Consider the following 26232-nt stretch of genomic DNA (forward strand, 5'->3'; position numbering starts at 1 on the left):
TCATTAAAAGGTGATTAATTGAGCAATATAACTTTTCCAATACAAAAGGCTTAACCCTTTCATGAATAGGGCTTCAGTTTCAGCCATTTCAAGACCGTGAGGCTGTTAATTCTCTCATTCCCATTGAATAATGCCCTAAATGTGAACCCCTGGTTCCAACAATTGGAACGTTAAAATCATTCTTAACTCAAGTTCTGTAGTTATGTAAATCATTGTCCTCCTAAGATTTAAAATAATCACAACTCCCACACTGCAATAGATAAAATACACAAACAAAAAAGAAAGATTATTCTCAATCTGTTTAATGTTGGGCAATTTTAAGTTGTATATGTTTCATGCCTATGCATAAAAATACTTTGGAGGCATGACATAATTACCCAAAATATAATGCTAACCAACAGCATGAATTCTACATTGAAGATATGTACACCAAAAATACACAAGTGTGGTAGATAAATCTCACAAACTAGTAGAAAGTAGTGAACTAGATTATCTCAGTATGTAGCTCATCAAAATGTTTTCCCATGATCCATACACACCAGGAAATTTAACTATACTTACATGTTATACTATTTCACCATCAGATACTGACAATTGCTAATTAATTGCATACCAGCTCTTATTGTTGCATCTCCCGCAAGAGCTGAATATATAGGGTTTGTAACATCAGCAGAATTTAGAGGGGAAACGTTTTTACATGCAACCCTTTCAGGCTTAATTTACAAATGGCAGAAACAATATGCACCGAAAAACAGACCCCCATGCAACAACACTATCCATAACTTTGGGAGATAAATAAAATTTGAGAATGTTCTCGGTGAAAGTAATCTAATGCGCCCTGTTTTCCAGGTAAGAGCATATAGTTTTTACTAACACATTTAACACCAAAACTTACAAGAGAGAATATAACGGTTGACGACCTAAATGCATTTTTGAGAAAAAATTGCATTACGAGTGAATTATAAATATTATATTTACTAGCAAATTGACAAAAGGTTGAATCATAATGCTTTCATTAACCAGAGAAACAAAAACAAAATGTTTACTCATAAATAACTATTCATCTCTGATATATAATTCCACGCCAAAAAATCACAGCTTTCAGAGATATTAGCAAGTCCAAGTATCATCATGATGACTAGAGACGCTCTAATAGATATTATTGCGTCTTTTCGATTTCCTTCGATTTAAGACAAGTATACTCGTATGGGTTACCTCAGTGGTGAGAACTTTCCACTAATGCACCTGATTTAATAAAATACTACAAGATAGCATAGGACAACATTTTCTCTAATCCATATTTCAAAAAGGTGTTAGAGCACGCAGTGAAATTAAATTTATCACGTGAGAGGTAACAGCCAAAACAATATACTAAATTGAAGTGAACTCACACTGACGATCGTACCATTAAATCACCTCGGTGAATTTTCCGGGCTCTAAATGCAACATGTAAAATTATACTTAAATTCCAACAGAATACAAAATTTATTAATCTCACACGACCGAATTAAAACATAAATTATTAACTTCACACCTCTTTTACATGCTTACAACACACAAATTTGAAATGTAAACACGAACGACATCAAGGTAGAAACAAAACAATCTCGATTATATAAATAGCCGAATAACGCATTGAGTTGATGTGAGGAGAAAACAATATTTACAACTGTGTTTATATCGTTATCGTCGTTATTATCCGTATAAGTGTACTCTGCATTTTAAGACAACATGAGTTCCAAAGCAGGTCCCAGTATACAAAGTACAGCGGGTGCCATTCCCGTTAGAAATGAAAAAGGTAAACATTTAAGTTAAACAACATGTTGGGTTCTGCTTTACCTGTGCATATAGTATTCTTAAGGTGTTAATTATGCTGTGTTTAAATATAAATTTTATATTAAATTTTATCATAGGGGAGGTGTCTATGCAGAAAGTCAAAGTTCATAGGTATGTGTCAGGAAAACGACCAGATTATGCACCTATGTCAAGCAGTGAAGAAGAATCTGAGGAAGAGGATTTTATCGAGCAGCAGCGAAGACATGTACATCATCACCATCACTCCCGTGGTGGTGTTGGTGAAGAAACTGAATCTGTTGTGGAACCTGAAGAAGAGGATGAGGAATTGGAGGACAGAAGACTGAGGAGGCTGAAGAGGAAGGAGGGCTTGTTGGAACCCACAATTACAGATGTTGAAGAAGCTGACGAAGGGGAAGCCAGGATAGAAAGACATAGGTATAGTAGGAGATAAATTCATGTAAATTATTTTTATTTTCAGACTGAGAAATCTTATTGTTGAGTTATGAATAAAAATGTATATTAGAAGGGGCATGAGTACTTGGGGACTATTCATCGAAATGTTTATCTGATCATCTTTTCATAACGTTTAGTTGTTGGCGAATTAAAAATTAATTGCCATAATAATTACAGCTAGCGAAATAACTAATTCATCTGCTTAAAGATATTCTTTGGATTAACATGACCATTACTTTGGTTGAATACTCTTGGGTAATCTCTAGATGACATAAATGAAGGTGTGTCAATTAACTTTTTATTTTTATCACCTTTAGCATAAAATTTTACTTTATTAATTGGTGTTTTCAGCAAAATGAAAGAGTCATTCTGTTGCTTTAGTGGTACTCTATTTTATGAAATTCTTAAATTGTATCTTCTTGGCTCAGGCATATTCATGCTCCGGAAGTTGTAGATGAAGGAGAAGAAGTTCAAGAAGATGCAGACGCAATGGAAGTTGAGGAACCAGAAGATGCCATTGAAGAAGAAGTGGAGGTGGAAAGCAGACGAAGAAAGGAAGTGGAAGATGAAGATGATGAGGAAGAAGAAGATGAACTCAGTGACGATGAAATTGAAAGAAGGAGACAGGTTCTAAGGCAGAAACTTCTCTATGAGAAAAAAGTTCAGGAAGTAAGTTTTGATTTGTTGTTTGTGAATCTGATAAGACTTTGCCATATATTATGAAATGATTCTATTATCTTAAAATTGACATCCAAACCATAATATCACTCTTTTGGGTAGTATTCTGATAAAGTTCCACGGCATAATTATGCTCGGAAAGACCATAATTAAAGAGTTTGAAAAAAGGCTTAAACTAATTATCCATGAAGCACTATAGTTAATTGCCAGCAGTCTTTGGGTTGAATTAGCTAAGGTGTTTGCGTGAAAATATTGTGGATTTTTAAATGCCGTTTTAAAGGCTCTGCGTAAGAATCTATTAATATTCAGGACAGCATAATAGAATGCAAGCAACCAGAAAAAATCAGTCTTGCATGAAGTTAAGATATTTTGTAACTGCACCAGTCTTCAGTATGACAGTGCTTGGTATGCTTGATAAACAAGGATAGAGCTTGCCTCAAAGTAAGCTTTGTTTTTCCTATTATTATTATTATTAGGATTAACCTTGCCTAATCCTAGTGGCAATGGCTGTGATTTTTACATTTTACTTTTTCCTTAATTGATACGTATTATATGGCTGCATTTCTGAATTCTAGCAAAAATAACATGTGTCATTTCTACAAAACATTTAAGCTAAGCTAACTCTGGATAAAGTATTGTTCCAAAGATGGATGCATTGATAAAATTTTGTGTTTATGTTTAAGGAACCAGAAGTTTTGGACAAAGAAGAAGATGGACAAATATCAGAGGGTTCAGAAGCCGAGTCCTCAGAGTATGAAGAATGTACAGGTTAGTTGGTGAATCTGAAAGGGTCCTAATTTCATCATTATCAGGCCTAATTACATAATTATGATAACCTAGTTGATCCAAGTTCAAATAATGTGATGCGTATCATCAATCAATAATCTGATTAGTATCTAACCCAACATAAATATGCAGTTCTGTTTGATTATATGCTTATAACCTACACATTTACAGTTTCCATATTTATGCTCAAGAAAAATACTAATATGATAAAAGAATTGTGGTTTTATTCTGAAATGAAAATATTCAAAGGAGCCTCATAGGACCATTGGGAGTTATAATGTTAGTGTAATTTTGAAATGAAGAAGATTTGAGTGCTTTTTTTATATATATATATAGTGGGTCGTGGTAGTCCAGGGGGTAGAGCGTTGGACTACTGACACATTATATATACATATATATATATATATATATATATATATATATATATATATAATAGTTTCATTTTATATCTCAATTTAGCGGGAAGTTCATAGGACTATACTTGCAATTGGATTTCTGTGCTTATTCTTTGACATTTCTATGTGGACGACTTCTAATGATTTGCATACGATTGAAAGCTTTCAGCATAAGTCGTATAATATGAAACTGTTAAACATAATGATGAGGATAAGTTAAATCAGACCCTTTATTCTCAAATTTTAATGCACAAAGATATACTTGCATGTATGTCACTTTCTTTCTTTCGTAGAATAAGTTACCATGTGTTGAACTCATTATAAATTAGACATGCCGCTATAATTTCAGACTCTGAAGAAGAAGAAACTGGCCCACGGCTTAAACCTGTTTTTGTCCGTAAACGAGATCGTATCACAATTCTGGAGCGAGAGAGAGAGGCTGGACGCCAGAGGGCTGCAGAAGCAGAAGCAAAGAAGGCAGCTGAGGAGAGGAGAAAAAGTACACTCAAGGTGAGAGCTGTAATTGTGGTGATTTTTTACATAATAGCTTACAGTTGTATTGACTTCTATCATTTAAGCACCCAATATTTATCCTCATAACATGGCCCTGGCAGACTCATCTGGGTCTTAGGTGAATATCCAGTATAGTACTCACTGGACTAGGGCAGAAAACTTATAAATGCATATTATTAGTGTGATTTTACCTGCTCATTTTATCCTGGGTTATCAGGTAGTGTATTAAGTAGGTCATGGATTAGAATCGTCTTGTAGGGACACAAGAATAAAGGACTTTCTAATTTTTCTATTTTGTGTACCAATACATATTTTGCCATTCATGAACCTTTTCTCAAGGACATTATAACTCATGAATGCATGGTAAAATGTGATATCTGCAGGCAGATATTACAATTTGAGGTGTGAAACCAGGGCAAGTAGAATACTTCATTTACCTGGGCAGCAGTATAGCTTGGGTTGGATGAATTTTGACCTACATCAGACAAAGAATAGCTCAAGCTAAGTAGATGGTCATGAAGAAGGGGCCACTACTTTGTTCAAAGAACCTTAGGTTGTAGGCAAGGAACCATTTTTTCAAATTGTTCATATTGAATATGGCACTCCATGAATCAGAGGCATGAAACATTGTAAAAGTGCACCATTGAAGAAAAAAAGCCTTTGAAACATGGTGCTGTCAGAGAATGCAGGAGATTAATTGGACAGACAATATGGGGAATGAGGAAGTATATATAAGAGCAGAAGAGGGAAGGACCATATGAAGAACCCCATAGAAAAGAAGAACTAGATGGATTGGATACACCTTGAGGCACAATAGGTTTTTTATAAACATGATGGAAGGGAAAATTAAATGAAAGATCCCACATAGAAGACCAAGAGGTAAGTGTATTTGAAAAATTAAGGAATCAAACAGAAAAGGTATGGGTAAGGGAATTGCACTAGTTACAAAGTGGAGGATTACATTGAACTAATCATAAGGATGAAATAATGATGATGATGAATAGATGAATACATATAATCCTTACAACCATGTCCAAAAATTAATGATAATGAGTAGTTGTATTTGTATTTGTCTCATTGAGGCTGGATTTCTAGTACTACAGGCTTCCTAAGCTTTCTTACTCTTTCTTCTCCCTTTACAGATTTCTTTGATTTTCATTGGGATAAAATCTTTTGAAGATCAGATGGAGCCAGTGTTCATTTTTCCCCTTTGATCCACCTTTCTGGTGTAATTTTAAAATTTTTTACAAACTGAGGAATCAATAGAATTATCTAGGGGCATATATTTTCCATTTGCCCTTTACTTGGTTATCACCATTTCTAACATGATGCATTATTGTAATATAGTTTCATTAAATGCTATTACTTTAAAAAAATAGAAGTGATAGGTACCTCTTAGAAGCTTTTAAAGTAATTACTTGGCGGTAGCCTACTGGATAACTTAATGTACACTGGCAAATATTTTTAAAGCATTAAAGTATGAACTGTGTTATTTATATGGAGGCAAAGAAATAGCTGGAATTCCAAATTTAAATTTATTTCTTTTGAGTTGGATTTAAATTTTACATGATTAATGGTTAAAAATAAATTTCTTTCTCCTGTCTTTCTTAATAGCTGGTTGAAGAGGAAATACGCAAGGAAGTCAATGAAAAGGTGGCATCTGGAGTTGGTATGCTGGGCACAGCAGCAGCAGGTAACCTCAGTTTGGGGGCAGTGGGGCTTGGTGCCCTTGGTCTGGCTCCTGGAGTTGGTGGTGGGGTTACTGTTGGAGTAGGGACAGTCACAACTGGTGAAGATCAAATATTAGCATCATTGGCAGATGTTGATACAGATGATGGAGCTGATGAAGAGGCTGAGTATGAATCCTGGAAGCTACGGGAGTTAAAGAGAATCAAGAGAGACCGCGATGAACGTGAACAGTGAGTGTTTCCTATTTCTTTTAATTTTAATGTCCTTTAAATTTCAACTTGAGAAACTTAACATTTAATGTGGTCATAAAATTGTATTCCTAGGTTTAGCTACTCTTTAACCTTTTAGTAATTTTTATGGAATGAATTTATTTTTCAAAAATGATAATTCACATATCAGTGCTAAAATAACAAATTTTTCCTTAATTTTTCAGAATGGAAAAGGAAAAATTGGAAGTGGAAAGGTTGCGCAACATGACAGAGGAAGAAAGAAGGCAGGAGGCTCGTCTAAATCCAAAGCTCATAACCAACAAAGCTTCCAAAGGAAAATACAAATTTTTGCAAAAGTACTATCACAGAGGAGTGTTCTATTTGGTTAGTGTTTTATCTTTTTGCTCTTATGCGCAGTCTTAAAAGTAATGATAAAAAATAGTCATTTTTATAAGTACATAGAATAGAAAGCCATCTTATAATTTAAGATGTTACTTTTATCGTCATATTTTTTAGTGTCATCTATACTTCTAATTATTGTTTTATAAAATAACCAAGGTTACTCGTCCTGAACTAAAGTTTTGTTTTGGGATGCTGTGAAATATGTAGACATACATAAGCATACCCTATTTTGCATTATCAATCATATTTTCTTCATTTATACAAAGATATGACTTGAGGTTATGTAAGCTATCTTTTTGTTGTGTAATTAGGATATGGAATGAGAAAAAATGTATTTTTTTTCCCACGTGTGTCAAAATGTTTTCTCATGATCTCTCAAAATACAAAATCTCACTACTGTGGCTCAAGTGAAAGTTTTTCTATCAGTGATTTATTGACAATTTCCATACTTTACTGCATTCAGGACCAGTATACATAGTTCATTCAATGGTGATGATGAACAGTCAAACTATATTAGTTTTTATTGTAATCTTCTTTAAGTTTTGTGTGTGATTTGTCTCTTGTTCAAAATAAATGTATAATCTTCAGGATGAAGATGATGAGCTATACAAGAGAGATTTCTCAGCTGCAACTTTGGATGACCACTTTGACAAGACTATTCTGCCTAAGGTTATGCAGGTAAGTCTTCCTGTGCCATTTTCTTCATTTCCTCTCTTTATGTACTTCGTATTTTTGTTTTTAGTTGTGCCCGTACAGTATTCTGTATCACTTGTTAATACCTGTATTTTTCTTAAATTAGGTTAAGAACTTTGGCAGGAGTGGTCGAACGAAGTATACTCACTTAGTTGACCAGGACACCACAGCTTTTGATTCCCCTTGGGTGTCTGACACTGCGCAGAACCTTAAATTCCACAGTACACAAGCAGCTGGTATGAAACAATCATTTGAGAGACCATCAGTTTTGGCAAGGAGGAAAAAGCCTGCACAAGGAGCTCAGCAGTAAAGCAAGTTTAAGGTAAAATTTTGTTATTAAATGCTTAGAAGTATATTACCATATTTTCCCATCGATATACATATACAACCAATGAATACATGAAATCAAAATTGCCTGTGGCTATATCTACCGTAAGTATACTGATTAGAGCCAGGTGATTGAAATTAATTCCAAACAAGAGAAGGATGAAAAAATAAACAATATTTACAAGCCAGCACTATATGCCACCTTATTGCTTTTTTGCTATGACTCGTAAGTCAAAATGAGACATAAGTTTGTGTGCCTTCTTATTTGCTATATAAATTAACATTCTGCAAATCAAATATAAAAAAAATGAGAGAGTGAATTAAATAGAATTTTCTTGTTTTGTTTGCTTTACTTCCTTTGTTTGTATCAGCGTTCAGCTGTTCTAGACACCCTCCCAAGTTCTATGAAAGTGTCGCCTACATGGTGATTGTTTCAAACCTGATTTGAGTTAAGCTTTTATAATTTAGAATTTTCTCAAGAAAATTATCTGTGGAGAAGAAAATCATATGCAGCGATGTTTAAGCTAGAAGTCATCAATTTCACAAAAGAAAAATGAAATTGCATGGCTGCCAGGATTTATCCACTAATGAATCTTTTATATCAAAGTTACGTTCTAGTTGGGAAAAGTGGATGATGTCTGGTATGAAAGACTACACAGAATCAAGAAACATTAAAAGAGTGTCTAATGAAGAAATAAGTCAGTGGATCCTGGAAAGTTGGCAGGTTGTCAGAGTGACTTGTGTAAAAAATGGATTTGAAAAAGCTTAAGGTAATATTTCAACGCCAGTGCTAGAAGATGAGGAAGAGTTAACTTCGAAGAGTGAACTCAGTGATGTGCCTGAAGAGATGATAAATGCACTTAATTAATTTAATTGTGATTCTGGAGACGAATTTCTTAGATTCGAGTGATCTACCTATCCTGTCATATATATGTACATGCATATAATATGACGTACTCTAGGTATACAGGTACGTGAAGTACTATGTATTTGAATAAAGAAGTACTACATATTAGGTTTAATGAGGCATAGAAATATTATGTTTCTTCTTTTTCTCATGGATTTATGATATGAAATAGCTGTAAAAGTAGCAGATCTGTATGAAATAGGATACAATTAGAAAGGCATGCTTCCAGACCAATTTGTTTTTGCGAGACTCTTCTTTAAATTATTGTGTACATAGGTATGTAAATGTTTGGATTATTTTAATTTTCATTACATAACGCGCATCATCATATTTTTTGATCATCTAAACATTTTTGTGTAGATAATGTGTGTGTTATTGATGGGAAATGGTATGTATTTAAATTTAATTTCAGTATGAAGCATTTCCTCCAAGTGACACCAGAAACTGTTTCATTTGGTATATATTTGTTGATGCTATTTCCCTAACATTTTTTACAATCTCATATCTAAATTCAAAAACTATTAATGTATTATATAATAATACAGCTAGTTCACTTGTGTAATAACTAAGCATAATGAGGATGAAGTAGTGCTGTGTATACTGTGTTATTGGCTCCACATGTTGGAAACATTTCTTAGGTAAACCACTTTGTATTTATGAATAGACGTCAAAATTTCATGACCTTTTTTTTTAACTCATGAGTCATTTTCAGGTGAAAAGTATAGAATAAATTTTGTCGTAGTACAGTGACGGTGAACCTCTCGGTTTTTTGAGTGCCAACATTTATTTACATAATAATTGCTCATGTACCAACCAATAGAGTAATCACCGTTAAATTGCTCGTAGCACCCTCCCAGCTCTGTATGCCAAAATAATTGCTCTGTTTGCCACTTTGGGCATGCTTGCAATATGCTTGCCACCTCCATCTTAGTATATACCAAGTGGTAGGGACAAGAAGATAGGGTGGCATTTGGGGAGGATAATGGTGGAGAAATGGATGGGAGTGGGAGAGAAGGAGATTCCTACGGTACTATATTGTAGTGCAGTCACCACTCAAGTAAGGGTGTGTAGAAGGATGGGTGATGGTTTTGGTGGGACTGATATTTTATTATGTTTGAAGTAAATACAATAATAAACATTAATATGCACCATCATCATACACAGGGTAAATGAAAATATTTATGACTGGCTTTCTGAATCATTTTACAGGGACCACCATTTCCAAGTTGACATTTTTGCATAGTTTTGCTAGAGAAGCTTTTTTTCAGGGCATCCCAGGTAATTAAGAGTAATCTATTCATGAAGGGCACCACAGATTTATATATATTTTTATCTAAATAGATATCTTGGGATCTTTGATAATAAATATTAAATATTTATTTATTTATTTGCCTGAGGATCTGGGTACATTCATGTTCCAAGATATACGGCTTGTCAAAGATCTTAACATAAAATACAATACATTGTTACATATTCAGAAACTCATCAATAGTGTAGAATAAGTGTAGCATGAAAAAGTCCCTCACTTTGAATTTAAAGGTTGACATTTTTTCTATGCTCTTGATAACCTTGATATTACAAACTTGTATGAGGTTTAGTGGATGTAAATGACATAACTTAGTAGAAAAAGTGGTCCAGGGGCTGTTGTTTTTCCCTTCAGTTTTGGTTCTTACCTCAAGAACTGTTAGAATCAGGAATAAAAGAACTAAACAGACGTATCGCTAAAGATGACAATTAAGTACTCAACAATTGTGGATATAGCCAAATTGTCTGAGATAATATATGATTACTTTATATGCCATTGATGAAAATGAATTTGGATCAGAATAAAAATTTATACTGCAATTTTTAATCTTGAAACACTTATTTTATGCATGCATAAATATAAATCTTCTATATAAATATGAAAGATGATTGTTAGTACTTCATATTAATAAAGTGTGTGTAATTATTTATTGTTTATAATGGAAATGCATATTTATCTTTGTTATTTCTTTATTTTTCATTTATACCACAGGACCAGATTCTGTCCACATTTCTGCATCTTGATGGAGACAAGTATTTTACCATCTGTACAGCTGTCACCTACTTATCAATGAGAATACCATTGAAATCAAAAACAAATATTGATGGGACTTTGGGCTGAATCATTTGCAAAAACATGTACATTTTATGGAGTTAGAATGAGATTTGAATGAATGGATAAAATGATTTTTTGTTGTGTGTGTGACAATGGTAAATGAATGTGTGGTAGTCTTTCTTTTTTTCCTCCATTAGAGTTGACATGTATCATCTTATATTCACTAGTGCAGATAATACTGACTCATTTTTGAGGAAAAGAACAAAATATCATTGTGATTTATTTGAAGATCACCAAGAATAAATTTATTTAAGAATTGCAATTTCATATGTTTTCATGTGAATGATGAAATTAAAACTATTTTGTACCCAGCTGTAATATTGTGACATTGGAAAAATTCCTTTCATTAAATATCATTAATACCAGTATTTTGAATTCCTTTCTTTAAATTTAGCAGCATTAGGTTTGCTTCCCTATCAATTTCTGAAATGAAGTTGGGGTTAGATACGGTTTGAGGAAAATTAAAAAGTCTATGATGAAAATTCTTCAGGGAGCTCAATTGATTTGTTTATAAAACAAGGCCTAACAGAATAAAAATGAACTCAAACAGCTTTACCTGGTTATTCATTGAAATGGCTGCAAAGCATTTCTCCGGTTTCTTGAATGATATATGTAATGGGCTGGCAAGTCTATGTAAGAAAAAAATAATCAATGATTCCTTTTCCCACAATTACTTCTAAAAATTATGCTTGTACCATGTGGCCTTCCTGCCACTAACAGTACTTCACATAACACTTTTTGTGTGATCTGAATTTTCATGGTTCTCTGGTAAGATTTAACATTGTACAAAGAAATTTTCTTACTTTAATGATGGTGAGTGGATGTTTTTCTTAACCCAATGATGAATGATAAAATTTTCAGGAGGAAAATAATAACCCATAAATGGATGAAATCACAATAGACTTCAAAGATTTACTCAAAATGAAAAGAGACACTCATGAGAAAGAATTACAATCTCAGTTAAATAATCCATTAAATTCAAACTCAAAATGAGCTTACTCTGAATAAAATAGTTTGAATATTAACCTTGTTAATTCAACCTGTCTTATCAAGATGTATATTTTATGCTTAGTAACATCAATCTGCTTACATAATACTTTTAATAATATAATAAATAATAATAATAAATACTTTTTCATAATTTTCAACTATTGTTGCTCAACATGTTTTTCTGTTCAGAGGTAGTGATCAAACATCTGCCCATGTCTACTTAGGTAAGTAGTTGAACAGCATAGATGCTGAAAGCAGCAAAAACCCATTTTTGAGGTAGTATTCGCGTAAATAAAACCTTAAATACCTCTCTTACCCCGCCGACCCAGGTGGCGGCGGGGTAACGTCCTCGTCTGCCATTCCTAGGGTCGCGGGTTCGATTCCCGCCTGGGTGAGTTTCCCTCCATCTAGGGCTTGGGTGTTTGTAAATGTGACCATTGTTAATAGTTCGATGTAAAGGCCAAAATGTGCTGTTTTCGGACTAATACTGAATAAATAAATAAAATAAAAATAAATAAATAAATTCCCTTCTACAGCAATTCATAAAGTAGAATACCATGTCTAATATAAACCTCATGCTTCCATTGTAGGTGAAGAGTATAACAGAAAAATCTTAGAAATTACTCAAAAATTTTCATATAATATTTTTTTGCTTCTAAGGCTCAATATTTAAGAGAAGAGAGGAAGGGAGTTGATAAAATCCAAACCAAGCAGAAAAATGGGTCGGAGAAATATTGAGAGGTAGTGGGATGCGTGAATGCTGGTGGAAGGTGATAATAGAAGTGACTGTGTTATGATGTTGGGTAGAAGAAGGTAGAGTTATGTTTTATGAACAAGAGTGAGATGGGGCTGTTCATTATCCCCAAGCTTTTCAATGCATATATGGACAGAATGGTAAAATAGTCATGGGGAGAGCTGGAGAATGTAAGTCATGAGAGAAATCAGAGAATCAATTAGATTTGTGGATGGTTAAGCTTCAGTCAGCCAGAGGGTTACAATCATTGCTGAGCACTTTAGAAAATCAGTGTGATAGTTATGGAATGAAAATCAGTGGTTAAGAGGTTTCCAATAAAGAGGAATATCAAGTTAAACATAAGACTAAAGAACATAAAATACAGCCGGTGGAGCAGTTTATCTATCTTGGAAGTGTTTTGGAGAAAAATGATCACAGTAATAGGGGAATGATAGGAAGGATTGCATAAGACAAAGGAACTTTTAAAAGGAGGAAGTTGATGACAGGGACCTTAAGTACAAATGTTAGTAAAACATTAGTGAAAACTGTTAATAGGAGCATAGTTTTGTATGCTGAGACAAGATGGTAGTTATAGATTAGACTTATGATACATGTGGAGTAGGATAGAAAAAGGAAAACAAACAAAGTAATAGGCATGGTAGGGGAAAGAGAAGGTTGTTAGGAGAAATCTAAAGAAGATAACAAAAGTGGGTACACAGCATATTGATTGGTGATGGAATGTTGAAGACTGTGATAAAGGGGAGAGCATTATGCAAATGAAGGAGAGAAAGGAAAAGGATTGGCAAGTTGGATGGAATGAAGGCAGATAGAAAGTATGCAGAATTTAAGAAAGGTTTATCGTATTGTATGGTGTTTGATTGCTTCTTGTTATATGAGGCTTAGAAATGTAGTGTTGGTTAGTGTGTGTCCATCCAAAACCTACCTTATACAGGGTCCGTACAATAAGTATCAAGACTGGTTCCAAAAATCAATATTTATTGCAGTTATCATTAAAATTACTTAATAATCTTCAAATTACATTCCTCGTGCATCGAAACACTTAGTTCAGCGCGTCTGCCACTCGTCAAAAGCCTGCTGGAAGTCGGTTTCCGGAATACTGTTGAGAGTCTTTGTCGTCGCTGCTTGAACCACCTCAATTGGGTCTAACCGATATCCTTTGAGCTGCTTTTGAGCTATCCTTTGAGGTAATAATGCTGTCGTGAAAATCTTCATCTTCCTGGATGCAGTCCAAAATTTCTTGCAAAATTTCCACCCGTGACAGTTTTTGTTCCTCACTCAAGACTTATGGCACCAGCTTCCCGCACACTTTCCTCATCGCAAGATCCTCGGTTACAATGGTGTGGACGGTTCCACCTGAAAGGCTGGTCTCCTCACTGATAAGGGCAATGGTCAAATACCTGTCAGAGTCCAAAACTTTTTTCACTTTGGCCACCTGAGCATGTTTGAGCGGTCGTCGGGTGTCCGATGCGGTGTGTGAGGAAAATAGGGTAGGAAACAGCATTATATCAGGGATGGATGGCTTAGTGACAGCAGAGTCAACAGTTTTAGGATGTATATTATATGATTTTGGGACTGATAGGAAACTTGAAAGATTTTCATGACTCCTAGTTTTCAATAAATAAGAACTTTTATCACCTCAAGACAATTATTATTTTTACCAGGGAAATTCTTGGTTATAAAGTAAATCTATGCATCAACAAGAAGAGGGTAGCAGATGACATAGAGGGCTAAAGATACCTGAAATCTGCAGTAACAGACCAGATATAATGATGAATTGTTGGTTAAAAATACTAAAGGCATAATGGTTTATATTGTAGCCTTAGAGACACAATATATGCATTATTAAATGGGCATAATCATCTTGGTTTGCTCGTGGCAGTGTGGCATGCTGTCCCTCCTGTGTTTTTGAAGTACTTGGATGTCCACAACTGCATTTTCTTTGAACCATGTGAAATTTTTCAACATGCCTCTTTCATTCAGAAGTTAAAAGTATTTTTCTTAACTTCAGCAATTTCTTTTGAATTTAAGTATCTTCATTTGGTTTATTTTCCAAGTACATAGTTTTTATTTATCCAATATGTGAATGAATTGTCATTACTTATCATTAGATACTTGATCAACCAAACTAAATGGTAGCTTAAATTTGAAAAAATAATCTGTATTCATATATATTTTCTCAATATTTATGGAGTCTGGGTTGGACTTTCTACTTTTCCAGCTAGGAGGATGAGGCCTGTTTCCCTGAAGATGACGAAGAAGAGAAATGGGTGGTTTGCTGACAGACGGTTTATGTTACGTTTCCTCCTTAATTCCTTTGGCCCTGTAAAGAGAAAAATCATTGGAAATTCAAATTGATTTTCATATTCTTATCAGTCCAGGAATACCTACAATCATTTCTCCCAGTTCATCATTTACACTGGTTTCTTCTTTTACTCTGTGATAACAAGTGGGCATTTGCACCTAAATTGAGATCAATTTTGATGAATCAGATTTTTATCTCCACTTATTCTGTAACTTACTACCACTATGAATTTCTTTTTCTTTGAATTCATTTCTTCTTCTCTCTCCCTTCTTCTTATATTTTTGTATTATGGGAAGAATCAACCCCAGCCGTACTCGTAATAGTGGGCAAAGGATATGGCAAGGCAAATTAGAGAGGAAAAATAAATTACAACATAAATAAAACGGGGGTTAGAACAGAGCAAATGGTTAAACCAAAATACAATATCAAAAATGTACCGGCTAAGGTAGCATTGACCATCTTCACCCAGGCAGGGCTTGCAAGAGATATCTCCCTCAACCAGCGGCCCACCAATCACACGTAATAAAATAAATGCAAATTAATCATGCACTCTCTAGCTTGGATGTACTAAATAGTATTGATCCTTACTAGTCTCAAGCACTCACACACCCAGGGCTTGCTACAGATTTCTCCCTGTGCCAGTGGCCCACCAATCACTCGCTTGGTTATGTGTAAACGCCTTGACCCTTGCAAATCTCACTCACCCAAACAGATCTTCCATGGAATTCAAAAAACACCCACAAAACAACACAAAAAACTAATTCAAGATAGCACCATATTATTACTGACTGATGAAAAGAAATACCTAGAATTAACTTTGCACCCCAGACTAACTAAAGGACTCGCTTCGATTTTGTGTGAGATTTGCAAGGCTTAGCCAGAGTGTTCTTTTAATCGTATTTTGGTTTTATGATTTGCTGTGTTCTAACCCCCCTACATCATTTTATTTTTTAATTTATTTATCCTCTCTAATTTCCCCCAACATATCCTTTGCCCACAATTATGAGTACAGCTGGGGTTGATTCTTCCCATAATATTCATATGCTGTAGTTACCATTCCTTTTAATTCATTATATTTCTTTTTAATTATATGATACTCCATATTGATTCCCTTCCCCTACCCTTAATATTACTCATTAATATTGCCCTATTAATCACTGCTATCCTTCCATCTCACCTCAATTGGTCTAACTTGTCTATATTTCTTCTCCATTTCTAACTTGATGTTTTCTAGCATCCTTGTCCTCAGCATCATTCTATCATTCAAAGTCCCTGCTCTCACAGTGATAGTAATCTTCTGTCTCTTCTACTCTCTTACCATCTGCTCAGCTGTGCAAGGATTTCATATTATGATGACTGCAGAGGCTGTGACTCTTCCACAGCTGAGCATAACACTGTCCCATGAACCAAGTCCTATAGTTGCCAGGAATCATTTTCTTATTTGGTTTCATCATATTTTCCTAGGATTAATAATGGAGGTGGTTTTCTGTTGTCTACCTCAATAGTACTTTTAGTGTGACAGCATCACTGAAAATGTCCCCCTGGGGCCTTAGCTACCTCACTAAAGAATGGAAGCTGAGTAGATTACCTTTTGTTGCCTCCAATCCTTAAGAGTTTTGCTGGCAGGTGAAATTATTATTGCTCCAACCAGCAAAACTCTAAGGGTCATCAGAACACACAAGCCCTTCCACCAAGTCAAGGTTGTGGTCCACAAGTAGAGTTAAGCAGAATAATGCGATTGAATTTTAAAATATGAAATTAATCCAATAATTTTATGAACTACTATGCAATATTAGTTGCTTGAGAAACTATCCAACTTACCAAGTTTTGGTAGTCCTTCAGCAACAGATTTTATTGATGAAAATGAGGAGGTAAAGTATGAGCTTTGAGTCAGTGACTTCAAATACAATTCTCTTTCACTTGATGCTTGAGAAAAATCAGCTGTCTCTGGATCAAAAGCTTTCTTGATACCTTTCTGATAAATATAATTTTATAATTGTTCTTGCATTAGTTCAACTTTGTACCCAAATAAGTAGAAGTAGTATGAATGTATAAAGTTAAGTAACAGGCAGATGAATATTCAACCCTCTATAATCTTCTTACCCAGTTCACTAAAAATATGACAATAGAGAATGCATCAAAAATGCATTATCTGTCTTCTTACCTTTTTAAGAAATGGAGTAAAATCAAGCATTGGATTCACAAATGCCACCTGTGGCATTGATACTTCAACTTCTGATTCGGTAAGACTTTCCAATAAGTAAGGTATGGATACCCTAGGTAATTTTTCAATGACTGAGTGAACTCCATCAGGCTGATCTGGTATGAGAAGAAGAAGGCTGACTGTTTTGGCCTGAAATAATTACAAATTTTGAGACAGAATGACTTTCTTGACTCCCACTTGTATAAAAACTCAATGCATTGTCAAGTTCCAAAAAGAGAACTATGAATGCTAAATATCATACGTACACATTGTAATATCTGGCGACCCTTGGGGCTTCAGTACAATTTGGCATGGATTTTAAGAAAGGAAACCCAATGATGAGAGTAACCACCTTTTGTTAACCAAATATATATCTATAAACTAGTAATACTTCCCTTCTCCTAGTAACAGTTGACACGTATGTATGTACATTGGCATTGCATGGAGTCTAACTAATTCCTTAATTTACACTCTTTGAGATGGGTTCCATCAACCCAAAATTATTGTAGGATGAAGTAGATGTTAAGTTGAGATGGAATCATTAAAACCTGAACAACATGATTTTCATATTTCCAGTTGAAATTAAAAGAGTTACTTGGAAGCATTGTGTCGTACTATATTTGACAATAAACTCTTCCTAAAATGTTTTTGGCCATCAGCATCACTACTCTGAAGTTGCCTGAGAGTTACAGTGCCTCTTCCACACACTCTTTGACATTGGTCCCCATTGAAGATCTCGTTTGATTGAAGTGCACATTTTTGGATTGCTTTTTGTTTTGAAGGACAGCATTCACCATTCCTTGCAAATACTGATTCTTGGAAAATATATTTTTAAACGCCTTACTGTGTATTAGGTATTCATTGAGTGAAGTAGTAACTGAGGAATTACATAAATCAATACATCAGGAATATAATGAGAGGTGATCGTAGTAAATTGCATAAAGATTAACCGGTTAGGTTAGAAAAGAGTGAAGAGAGATGCAGCAAAATGATCTTTGGAATATTAATACTGATGATAATAATAGTATTGAGACAAGTTTATCGTTTAGGGAAATGAATTCCCATGGAACATGATGCTCATTCAATTAACGTACTTTTTCACAATTGAAACGCAGACAAATTTAAAGCTTTCCAACATTATAAAAAATATACACAGTGTAAAATTTTGGATGAAGAAAATAGGTTATAACCCGGCAACTCGATACGAAAACATTAATGAAATTATCAGAAGAGTATCAGCAAATCAAAACATTACCAGAATACCAACATTACCAGAATAGTCAACACCAAATGATTAGAGTACGAATGATTCGAAACCTTCAGATAATAAAACTCATAGACAATGCATATGTACCCAAACATTAGTCATCATAGCATTTTTCATATTTTGACTCAAATTTCTGTTCTATAGCTAATTAATTGCTCTGGACCTGTGTTTAGATAACTATTAAAGATTAAAACCTACTGCTAGTAATAATTATTTTGGAAAGTATGAGCACGAAGTCTCTCATTAAGATGTTCATGATTTTTAACTCTTCTCTATTTAACTCTGACTAATTTTAGAGAGGTTTATGAAGGAAAAGACATGGGACTGATATCTATTATATAAAACATCTGAATTCCTCTGGCTTACCTTTCTCTGCACAACATAGGTTATTCTATGAAAGGAAAAGTTACTACCTAAGAACCAAGAGGTGGGCATTTTAATGCATATAGTTTGAATGTTTTTTGAAAATTTGGAAAACCAACACTCTAACCTACTCTCTTTCCTTTTTCATCCTACTGCTAGCAGTTCACATTTGTTTTGGATGATTGGGTTAATCGAAACCTGCAATATGGCAAATTCTATCTCACAGATCCCTTTTACTTGTGAACTTTCTCCATAAGCACTTAAAATGTAGGTACAAAATAATGCTTGTGTAATGGTCGCTAATGCATTGGTTAATTTTGTAGAGTAAATAAATCCTGTCAAATACCTCAAAAAGAAGTTCCACAGCAGAACAACCCAATTTTTCGTCATATCCATTTCTGAAAACACCAACTTGAGGTATCATTGGAACAAGTATTTCTTTTCTTGAGGTTGATGAGCCACTGGAAGTTCGTAAATAGAAGGGAGCAGCTGTTTCATGGGATAAAAACACATAAACAGGCAGCCGCTCATAATCCTGCCAGTGGCTTAATATTCCCACATCACTGTGTAATTCCAGGCCTATAAGTTACAAAAAATTACAAAAAATTTGAGAGTAGAATTGGTCAATTAGGCATGATAGGGTCATCATCACTGAAGAAATATTTCACTTCAAATTTATGATTTCAAATTATTACCTGTCGGTACCCCCATGAGGGGATCACTTGTAGATACCTTATGAATGCACCATTAAATTTAAAATTAAAACTATGTGTAGATTTTACTGACAGTTATTTAAATGCATTTTCACATGGAAAGATTGTAAAGAACTACCAATTGAAGGTTCAACCATTGACAGCAAGGAGAGTGATTATCATCGCATACCTGTTCTATTATCTGATGCTTCTGTTATATTTGCTCGATATATCATTGTCATAAGATCTTTGTATTCTGGTAGCAAAAGGACATCCTTTTTCACAACAATTTTGTTGTAGGAACCTGCTGCCTCACTGTCTTTTTTATTTGCCTGGTGAAATAAAAATATTTTATTTAGACATGCATCTGACTTCTAAATATAGATTTGGAAATTAATGAGTGCTATCGAATATGCAATTTTTAAATATAAATTTATTTACCTCAAAAATATCATAATAATAAGCAAAGCCATTCCTCATTTTGCCTAGAGACTCATTGTTAAACTGAAATGTTTCCTGTATCTGGGTGGCTGTTTCCCCTGAGGCACCTTCAAGGAGCATGAAGATATTGCTTGCAAAGCCAAATGGGGAAAACACTAGGTTTTCATGTTCTTCATTGAGTACCTGAAGTTGAAGATGTTTAGTAGAGACATGAAAAAAATCAGTTTTGATTAATTAAGAGTTAACTATAAAGGATACTTTCATTGAGGTTTAGAGAGTGCTGTATTTTGTGCTGTAGACAGTGCTGCATTTTTGTTTTAATGGACTTTACCCATCTCATTAAAGCACAAAATGAAATATGTAGGTAAGTATGAGTCATTACTTTGGTTCTTGAATATCTATGTGCATGCATTGATGAAAAATTCCTTCACAGCCACTTGATATACTTTGTGAATTCATTGGTGATGTTTCCCTGGGTGACATTGGGTGCAATATACTAAGTATACCATGTATATTGTAACCAATGGCCAATGTATAGTATACAAAAATATTATTGCATTGATTATAAAAATATTGTATTGACTGATTATAAAAAGTTTGATCTTAATTGGACCATACTAAGACTGCAGTACCTTCTGCTGTCTAGCCAGAGTTTCAATATCTACAGAGTTTTTATTTGTTCCATTTGGGCAGGAGCATAACGTTTTTAATGCTAGACAAAATATTTATAGGAAAAAATACATAATTCAAAAGATTTTTACATTCATGGAATTTACACAATGACTTTAGACTAGCATCCTAAAAAGAAACAGAATTATTGGGGTCACAGGAAAAAGAAATTTGAAAAACCTGTAAAACTCATTGAGATAAAGATTATGAGACAGATAAAATCTTATGTTAGTGCGTGATCTATCTGAGAGACTATTTAGGAGCAAAAGATCATTATTATTGGGTTAAGGCTTAAAGCATATTAAATCATGGAACTTTGATCCATCTAAACATCATAATTATGGCATAATCAATTAGTGTTTGTAAAACAAAGTTCATGAACCGGAGGTTTCTACAAAATAGTTGAAACATGGTGGATATTTTTTTGAAAGGCCATGAATGGCAGAAGGGAGTATAAGTATATTCAAAAACCATCACCGGTATATCATACAAGGCACTTAGTGCTGGACTCCACCTTATTTATGCTAAAACATTGCTAAAATGATAGATTAGGACAGCCAACCTTCCCAATCCTCTTTTTCTGATTATGATGGACAGCCCAGGAGGAATTCCTTACATTTAGATAATGTCCAGAATTTTGGCACAGTATTAGAAGATTTCCCCATCCTTACCCTTGGTAAGATTTTTTCTAGCATTTGATATTCCTTGGTTACACATGTGTCAACAGAAAGTTGCCCATTTATCCATACTATTTTGGAGGATTAGATCATCTTCCAGTTATTTCAAATTTTGCTTTTCAATTAAAGGCAAAAATACAATGCGATGAAAAAAAGCAGGGTCATGAAACTGCTATTAATGATAATTCAAAATGTATAATGCACATCTTATAAGAAGAAAGTGGGACATTTTTATTTAAAAAAATACTCAAGCAGAGACTGCTGGAGGTGAATAAGGATTAGAATACTGAAGAATTATATGATTTCAAGAAACAAAAGATCGTAGAAGAAGTTGAAGAAGCTTTAGAAAAAGAGAGAAGAAATAAAAGAACAGAAGGGTTGACCATAGAAGCATGAGAAGTTGTGACGTAAAAGAGTGACTATTTGAAATGGTTGGCCTGAAGGAATGCTGAAAATTTATATAGATACAAGGTATGAAATAAGATGGACAAAAGAACTTATTGGAAAAGTAAGGAGGATAAATGGAAAATAATTTATGGAGAAACAGATCATACTCTAGTAGAATCCTGAAGAATGATATCAAAAATGAAAATGACAAACATTCTTGAACTGCCTGCACCTGTAGTGCAATGGAAGCAGCACTTTGAAGAATTGTTAGTTGAGAATAGATTAAAAGAGTAATTGTTAGGATAGTGGTGGAAGTCAGGGTGTGGAGCCCATTTTAGAAAGAGAAGTGAAAGAGGCCCTCACAGGAAACAGGAATGTGAGAAACGGAAAAGCAAGCCGCATGTCCCCCACCCTTATTCAGCATGCAGAATGTGTTGGAAAAATTGAGTAGACCCTGTGAAGATATGGGAATGCCTTAAAACAGGGAAAAATATACTTTCTCCTGTTGGCAGATGACTAGGTATTGATTGCTCAAAGTCGGCAGGATGCTAACTTTGTGACAAGAAATTTACTCAAAGCATCTGAAGGAGGAGATCATTTAGTCAACATGAATAAAACTCTAGCAATAGGAGGAGTTGAAAATGATATTAATTTGCTGCAAGGAACTATCAAGGCAGTAAAAAAGTTTAAATATTTACATTCCGTATACATGAGTCTGCAAGATGTGAATATGAGGTAGCATACAGAGTTCTTCAGACGTGTGGAGCAATTATAATGTTCTATGTTCAATGGGACTCTATGGAGCAAAGTAATAGCTATGGAAATAATGAAGAGAGCCTTTAAACAATACTAGGGAGCATATTGCCTTATGGGGTAGAGAGCTGGAATTTGTGTGAATGCCTGAAAATTAAATACAAGTGGTGGAGATGGAGGGGATAAGAAGAGGAGCCAGGATATCTGACTTGGAAAGGAAAAAAATGAAGATAAAAGACTAGTAATCGACATGAAATAATCAGTGGTATGAGGAATTTAGAGTCAAACTCTCCTACGTTATGGCCAGGCTCGAAGTATGAATGAGGGAAGATGGTCAAGAACTGAGAATGTTTACTTTAGGAAGTAGGAAATTTGAATGGCCTAGAAAAACATGGAGAGTATAAATAGCATTAATGATGAGGGATAAATGCTTGGAAGAGGAAATTTGCAATGACCAAGGAGACTGGAATATGGAAACACAGAGTTACCCCTGAGAAGTGGAGAGAGCCTCAGGTGTAGAATTTAAAAAGTTCATAACAATATATCTTGTTGCTCAAATATGTGCAGCTGAGATATTCAATCAAAAATTGTTAAGATAACCTTAGATTAAACAGTTTTAATTATTATTATAATTATAACCTTATTATAAAGTTGTTGCCTGCTTAATATGAGGCCCCAAAATAAAAGTTTTATTTTGGGGCCTCATATTAAGCAGGCAATAAAGCCAACAGACATTTTTTTTAATATTACAAGGTAATGCAAGCTGGATTTAAGTGTTACTGGGAAAGACATCCCCAAAATCCATGATTCTTTTCTCAAAAGTTCTCATTTTCAATATCAAGAAGTAAGAAATCACATGAAATAAAAGTGCTTCCGGGGGAACTTTATATGTAGGGCAGGGGATTGGGAGTCAAGATGGAATGAGAAAGAAAATAGAGAAGCAAGATGAGATATCGGAACAGAATGAATGTCGACAAAAGTGATAACTTTCACCAAATTGTTTTTTATATTTTTCTATCCATGGGACTTCCACTGAGAGTACCATGTGGTATTGGAAATATGAAATGGAGGAACCAATTGGCAACTATGGTAATAACAGTGTTGGACCAAGGTTTTGGACTTTAGATGAGTGGAGTATGTTTGCTCCATTTTTTGGAATCTCAGGTGCAGGAATCATTGTTTATTAAAAAAAATCAATATTGTGAATGCTCCAGGGCTGCTATTCTGAATGAGACATTACCAGTAAAATATATAATTATAACAATGCTGGTTACAACTTCACTATAATATGACCAACAATTATATGCTTAATAATTTATGGCAATTTCATACTTTGAAATTTCAAAATCTTCCCCATAAAATACATAAATTTGTATTTAAAATATGACTTAATGACCAAATTAAGGATTTTATTGCTGAAATTATCATTTTAAAGTAAACCCTTGAAATATTAACTAATATGGCACAAGAATTATTTTTTCATTTCAGACAGTTTCAATTTTTTGTGACAATATGCTATTTTATTGAAAAATCTACTAATAAATAACATAGGATTTCAACATTAAATTCCCATGTATATTCTTATAGGAATTCAGTACATATGCATTCCAATACACAAAACCAGAGATAAAGTGACTAGATCTATGAAATTAGCACATTACAGATCAACTATTCTGTATATTTCTAAGAACTCTAGTGTAGGATTTTAATTTTTGGGATACACATTGCAAGATGCTGACAATAAAAATAACATTTCATGGTTTCCCTGGCATTAGGCAGTATATTAGTAGTACCAAGAGGCTTTAGGCCCAATTTCCTCTTTTGCTGCAGGAGTATTATTGTTTAACTCACATTTACAGTTATCTTGTATTTTCATCCCTACTGTATAGCACCCTATATCGTTTTTTCATACACATAAAATAATCATAACATGGAAAATCCCCAACCATCTTTCATGGGAAAGGGCCTGAAATATGAAAATGCAATTCTATGAGAGAAACATAGAGCACACATGCAATAGTAACATACATGTATTCTAACCTCCTCCATTGATTTATTTGAAGTCCACCCCAAAAATTTCAGAGTAGACATTACACCATTACAAACATCCAAGCCTTGGGTAGAGGAAGACCCACCAAAGTGGGAATCAAACACATGACTAATGGAGCAGAAGGGAATAAAATCCCTCCACCACTGAGGCAGTCACACTGGAGTAGCAGAATTATATTCAGAAAATTGCAACAATAAGCTGTAAATGCTTCATGCAGGAGAAGAACAAGGAATTTTCCTTCTCAGTACTTTACCCTAATTAGAGCCCTGATTTGAGACAGAATACCTTGCTGAAATTGATTTGAAATTCTGAAAGGAGAAGAAGACTTCTTAATTTATTATGAGTGCTATGATCATTCGACCACATAATGATATTGCCTGTATTTCACAGAAATACGAGCTTTATAAATTCAAAGCATCAAAATAGTAACTATGGATTGTTTTCTTTACTCTGAGGAATGCTTGATGCATGCAGAGAAACCAGGTCGATTACGGACAATATCTTTTTAAAATAGAGAATATTACAGGTAATAAATAATCGAAAATAAATGAATGAACTTCACTATAAAATAATAAAATTTTACTAGATAAATAAATTTAAGCTAGATGTTTTTGAATTGCCGCCTAGCATTGTAAAAATGATTTGGTACATCACGCTTACATTATCATAATCCTTTTTGAAAATGCGCCCTGCTAGTTAATGTTCTCCCCATATTTTCCACAGCACTGAAAAAGCACTGGTTGCAATCACATACATTTAATTTTTGCCTCACCTGGAATAGTTCCACCGTAAAACCATTACTGAATTTCATAACCTCGAAAGCGCTGTTTGGCGCTGATTCCCGGCCAAAAGCATCTCCACAAGAGAGGAATAGTAATGATAAAACTGGAATAAATCATAAATTCACATTTTCAGAAAAATGAAATATTTAGCAGAAACGCATAAATATGCCAAAATGAAGAAATAAAATTACCATATCCATTTCATATTTATATCGCATGTATTTGGATTAGAGATCATTACTGGCGTGTTCTAAGAAAAATATTATCTGGATGGGAGAGGTGCGAGGGAATTTCAAACAGAGGTATTGCAATACCATCGCTACATATACTACCCCAAAAATACAATGACACCCCAGAACGTTCCATCCATTGCATGAAACATGTCATTAAAACTTATGAGGAGTCTCGATTTTCGTTTATGTTGCGCGATCAATGTAATTTTCCCGGATTCAATTTGGTTTACAGCAAAATTTCAAGGTGTACATTCCGGCACACGGATTTCTTTGCACTCAGTTCTTTTCAATTGAAGACACGCAGGCTACTAGTTTGTGACGGCTAGGCTCCGATAGTAATGAAAACTCAAAATCATAATATAATCCTATGCGTGAAATGTGTGCTAGCAAAATTTTACGCATACAAAGTTCCACTTACCGAAAACAGGGAAGCCCATAATGCACTTCCTAGGTGGTGCTGCAGACGAGAGCTTGAGAGAGATCGGTTATACCTACTGTTGTGCGAAAAATGAGGCCAGCGGAAAAGAGGTGGGGAGGAGTGGAGAGATGGAAATAAAAAAGACGTTCACTTTCCTCTTACCTCAGAATAACGTTACCACAGCGGTTGCTCCATAGACATTAGGTGTCTCGAACTTCTACAATATAAGCCGGGCATTTAATAGAATAGCCTTAGCAACGCA

At 34.4% G+C, this 26232-nt stretch overlaps 3 protein-coding genes across 8 annotated transcripts in view; 1 reads left to right on the forward strand and 2 right to left on the reverse strand.

Annotated features, from left to right (window-relative positions):
- Positions 1 to 1588, reverse strand: part of LOC139700048 (beta-galactosidase-1-like protein 2) — a 31645-nt gene extending 30057 nt beyond the window's left edge. For 3 of the 6 annotated variants that reach the window (XR_011703654.1, XM_071598516.1, XM_071598515.1), the window contains exons 1-2: positions 1535 to 1588; positions 1392 to 1436 (exon numbers count right to left, since the gene is read on the reverse strand). The gene's annotated coding sequence lies outside the window, so the exon portion shown is untranslated. The other 3 variants (XR_011703657.1, XR_011703655.1, XR_011703656.1) reach the window with 3 other exon arrangements.
- Positions 1575 to 11343, forward strand: Mfap1 (Microfibril-associated protein 1). Its single transcript, XM_071598518.1, has 10 exons — positions 1575 to 1798; positions 1914 to 2232; positions 2679 to 2919; positions 3612 to 3696; positions 4459 to 4619; positions 6237 to 6541; positions 6745 to 6904; positions 7511 to 7600; positions 7722 to 7937; positions 10867 to 11343. The coding sequence occupies exons 1-9, from the start codon at positions 1732 to 1734 to the stop codon at positions 7923 to 7925; spliced, it is 1632 nt and encodes a 543-aa protein (XP_071454619.1). The 5' UTR covers positions 1575 to 1731; the 3' UTR covers positions 7926 to 7937; positions 10867 to 11343.
- A 2348-nt stretch (positions 11344 to 13691) lies between these two features.
- LOC139698484 (serpin B8-like) lies at positions 13692 to 26035 on the reverse strand. The gene is made up of 8 exons (XM_071597366.1): positions 25971 to 26035; positions 25310 to 25422; positions 20002 to 20184; positions 19751 to 19892; positions 19215 to 19447; positions 17200 to 17388; positions 16857 to 17010; positions 13692 to 15053 (listed from the first exon to the last, which is right to left on the reverse strand). The coding sequence occupies exons 1-8, from the start codon at positions 25987 to 25989 to the stop codon at positions 14917 to 14919; spliced, it is 1170 nt and encodes a 389-aa protein (XP_071453467.1). The 5' UTR covers positions 25990 to 26035; the 3' UTR covers positions 13692 to 14916.
- Positions 26036 to 26232: the final 197 nt, after the last annotated feature.

This window comes from Hetaerina americana, unplaced genomic scaffold (assembly GCF_022747635.1).
Source record: "Hetaerina americana unplaced genomic scaffold, ioHetAmer1.1.p SCAF_10, whole genome shotgun sequence".
Classification (NCBI taxonomy): domain Eukaryota; kingdom Metazoa; phylum Arthropoda; class Insecta; order Odonata; family Calopterygidae; genus Hetaerina; species Hetaerina americana.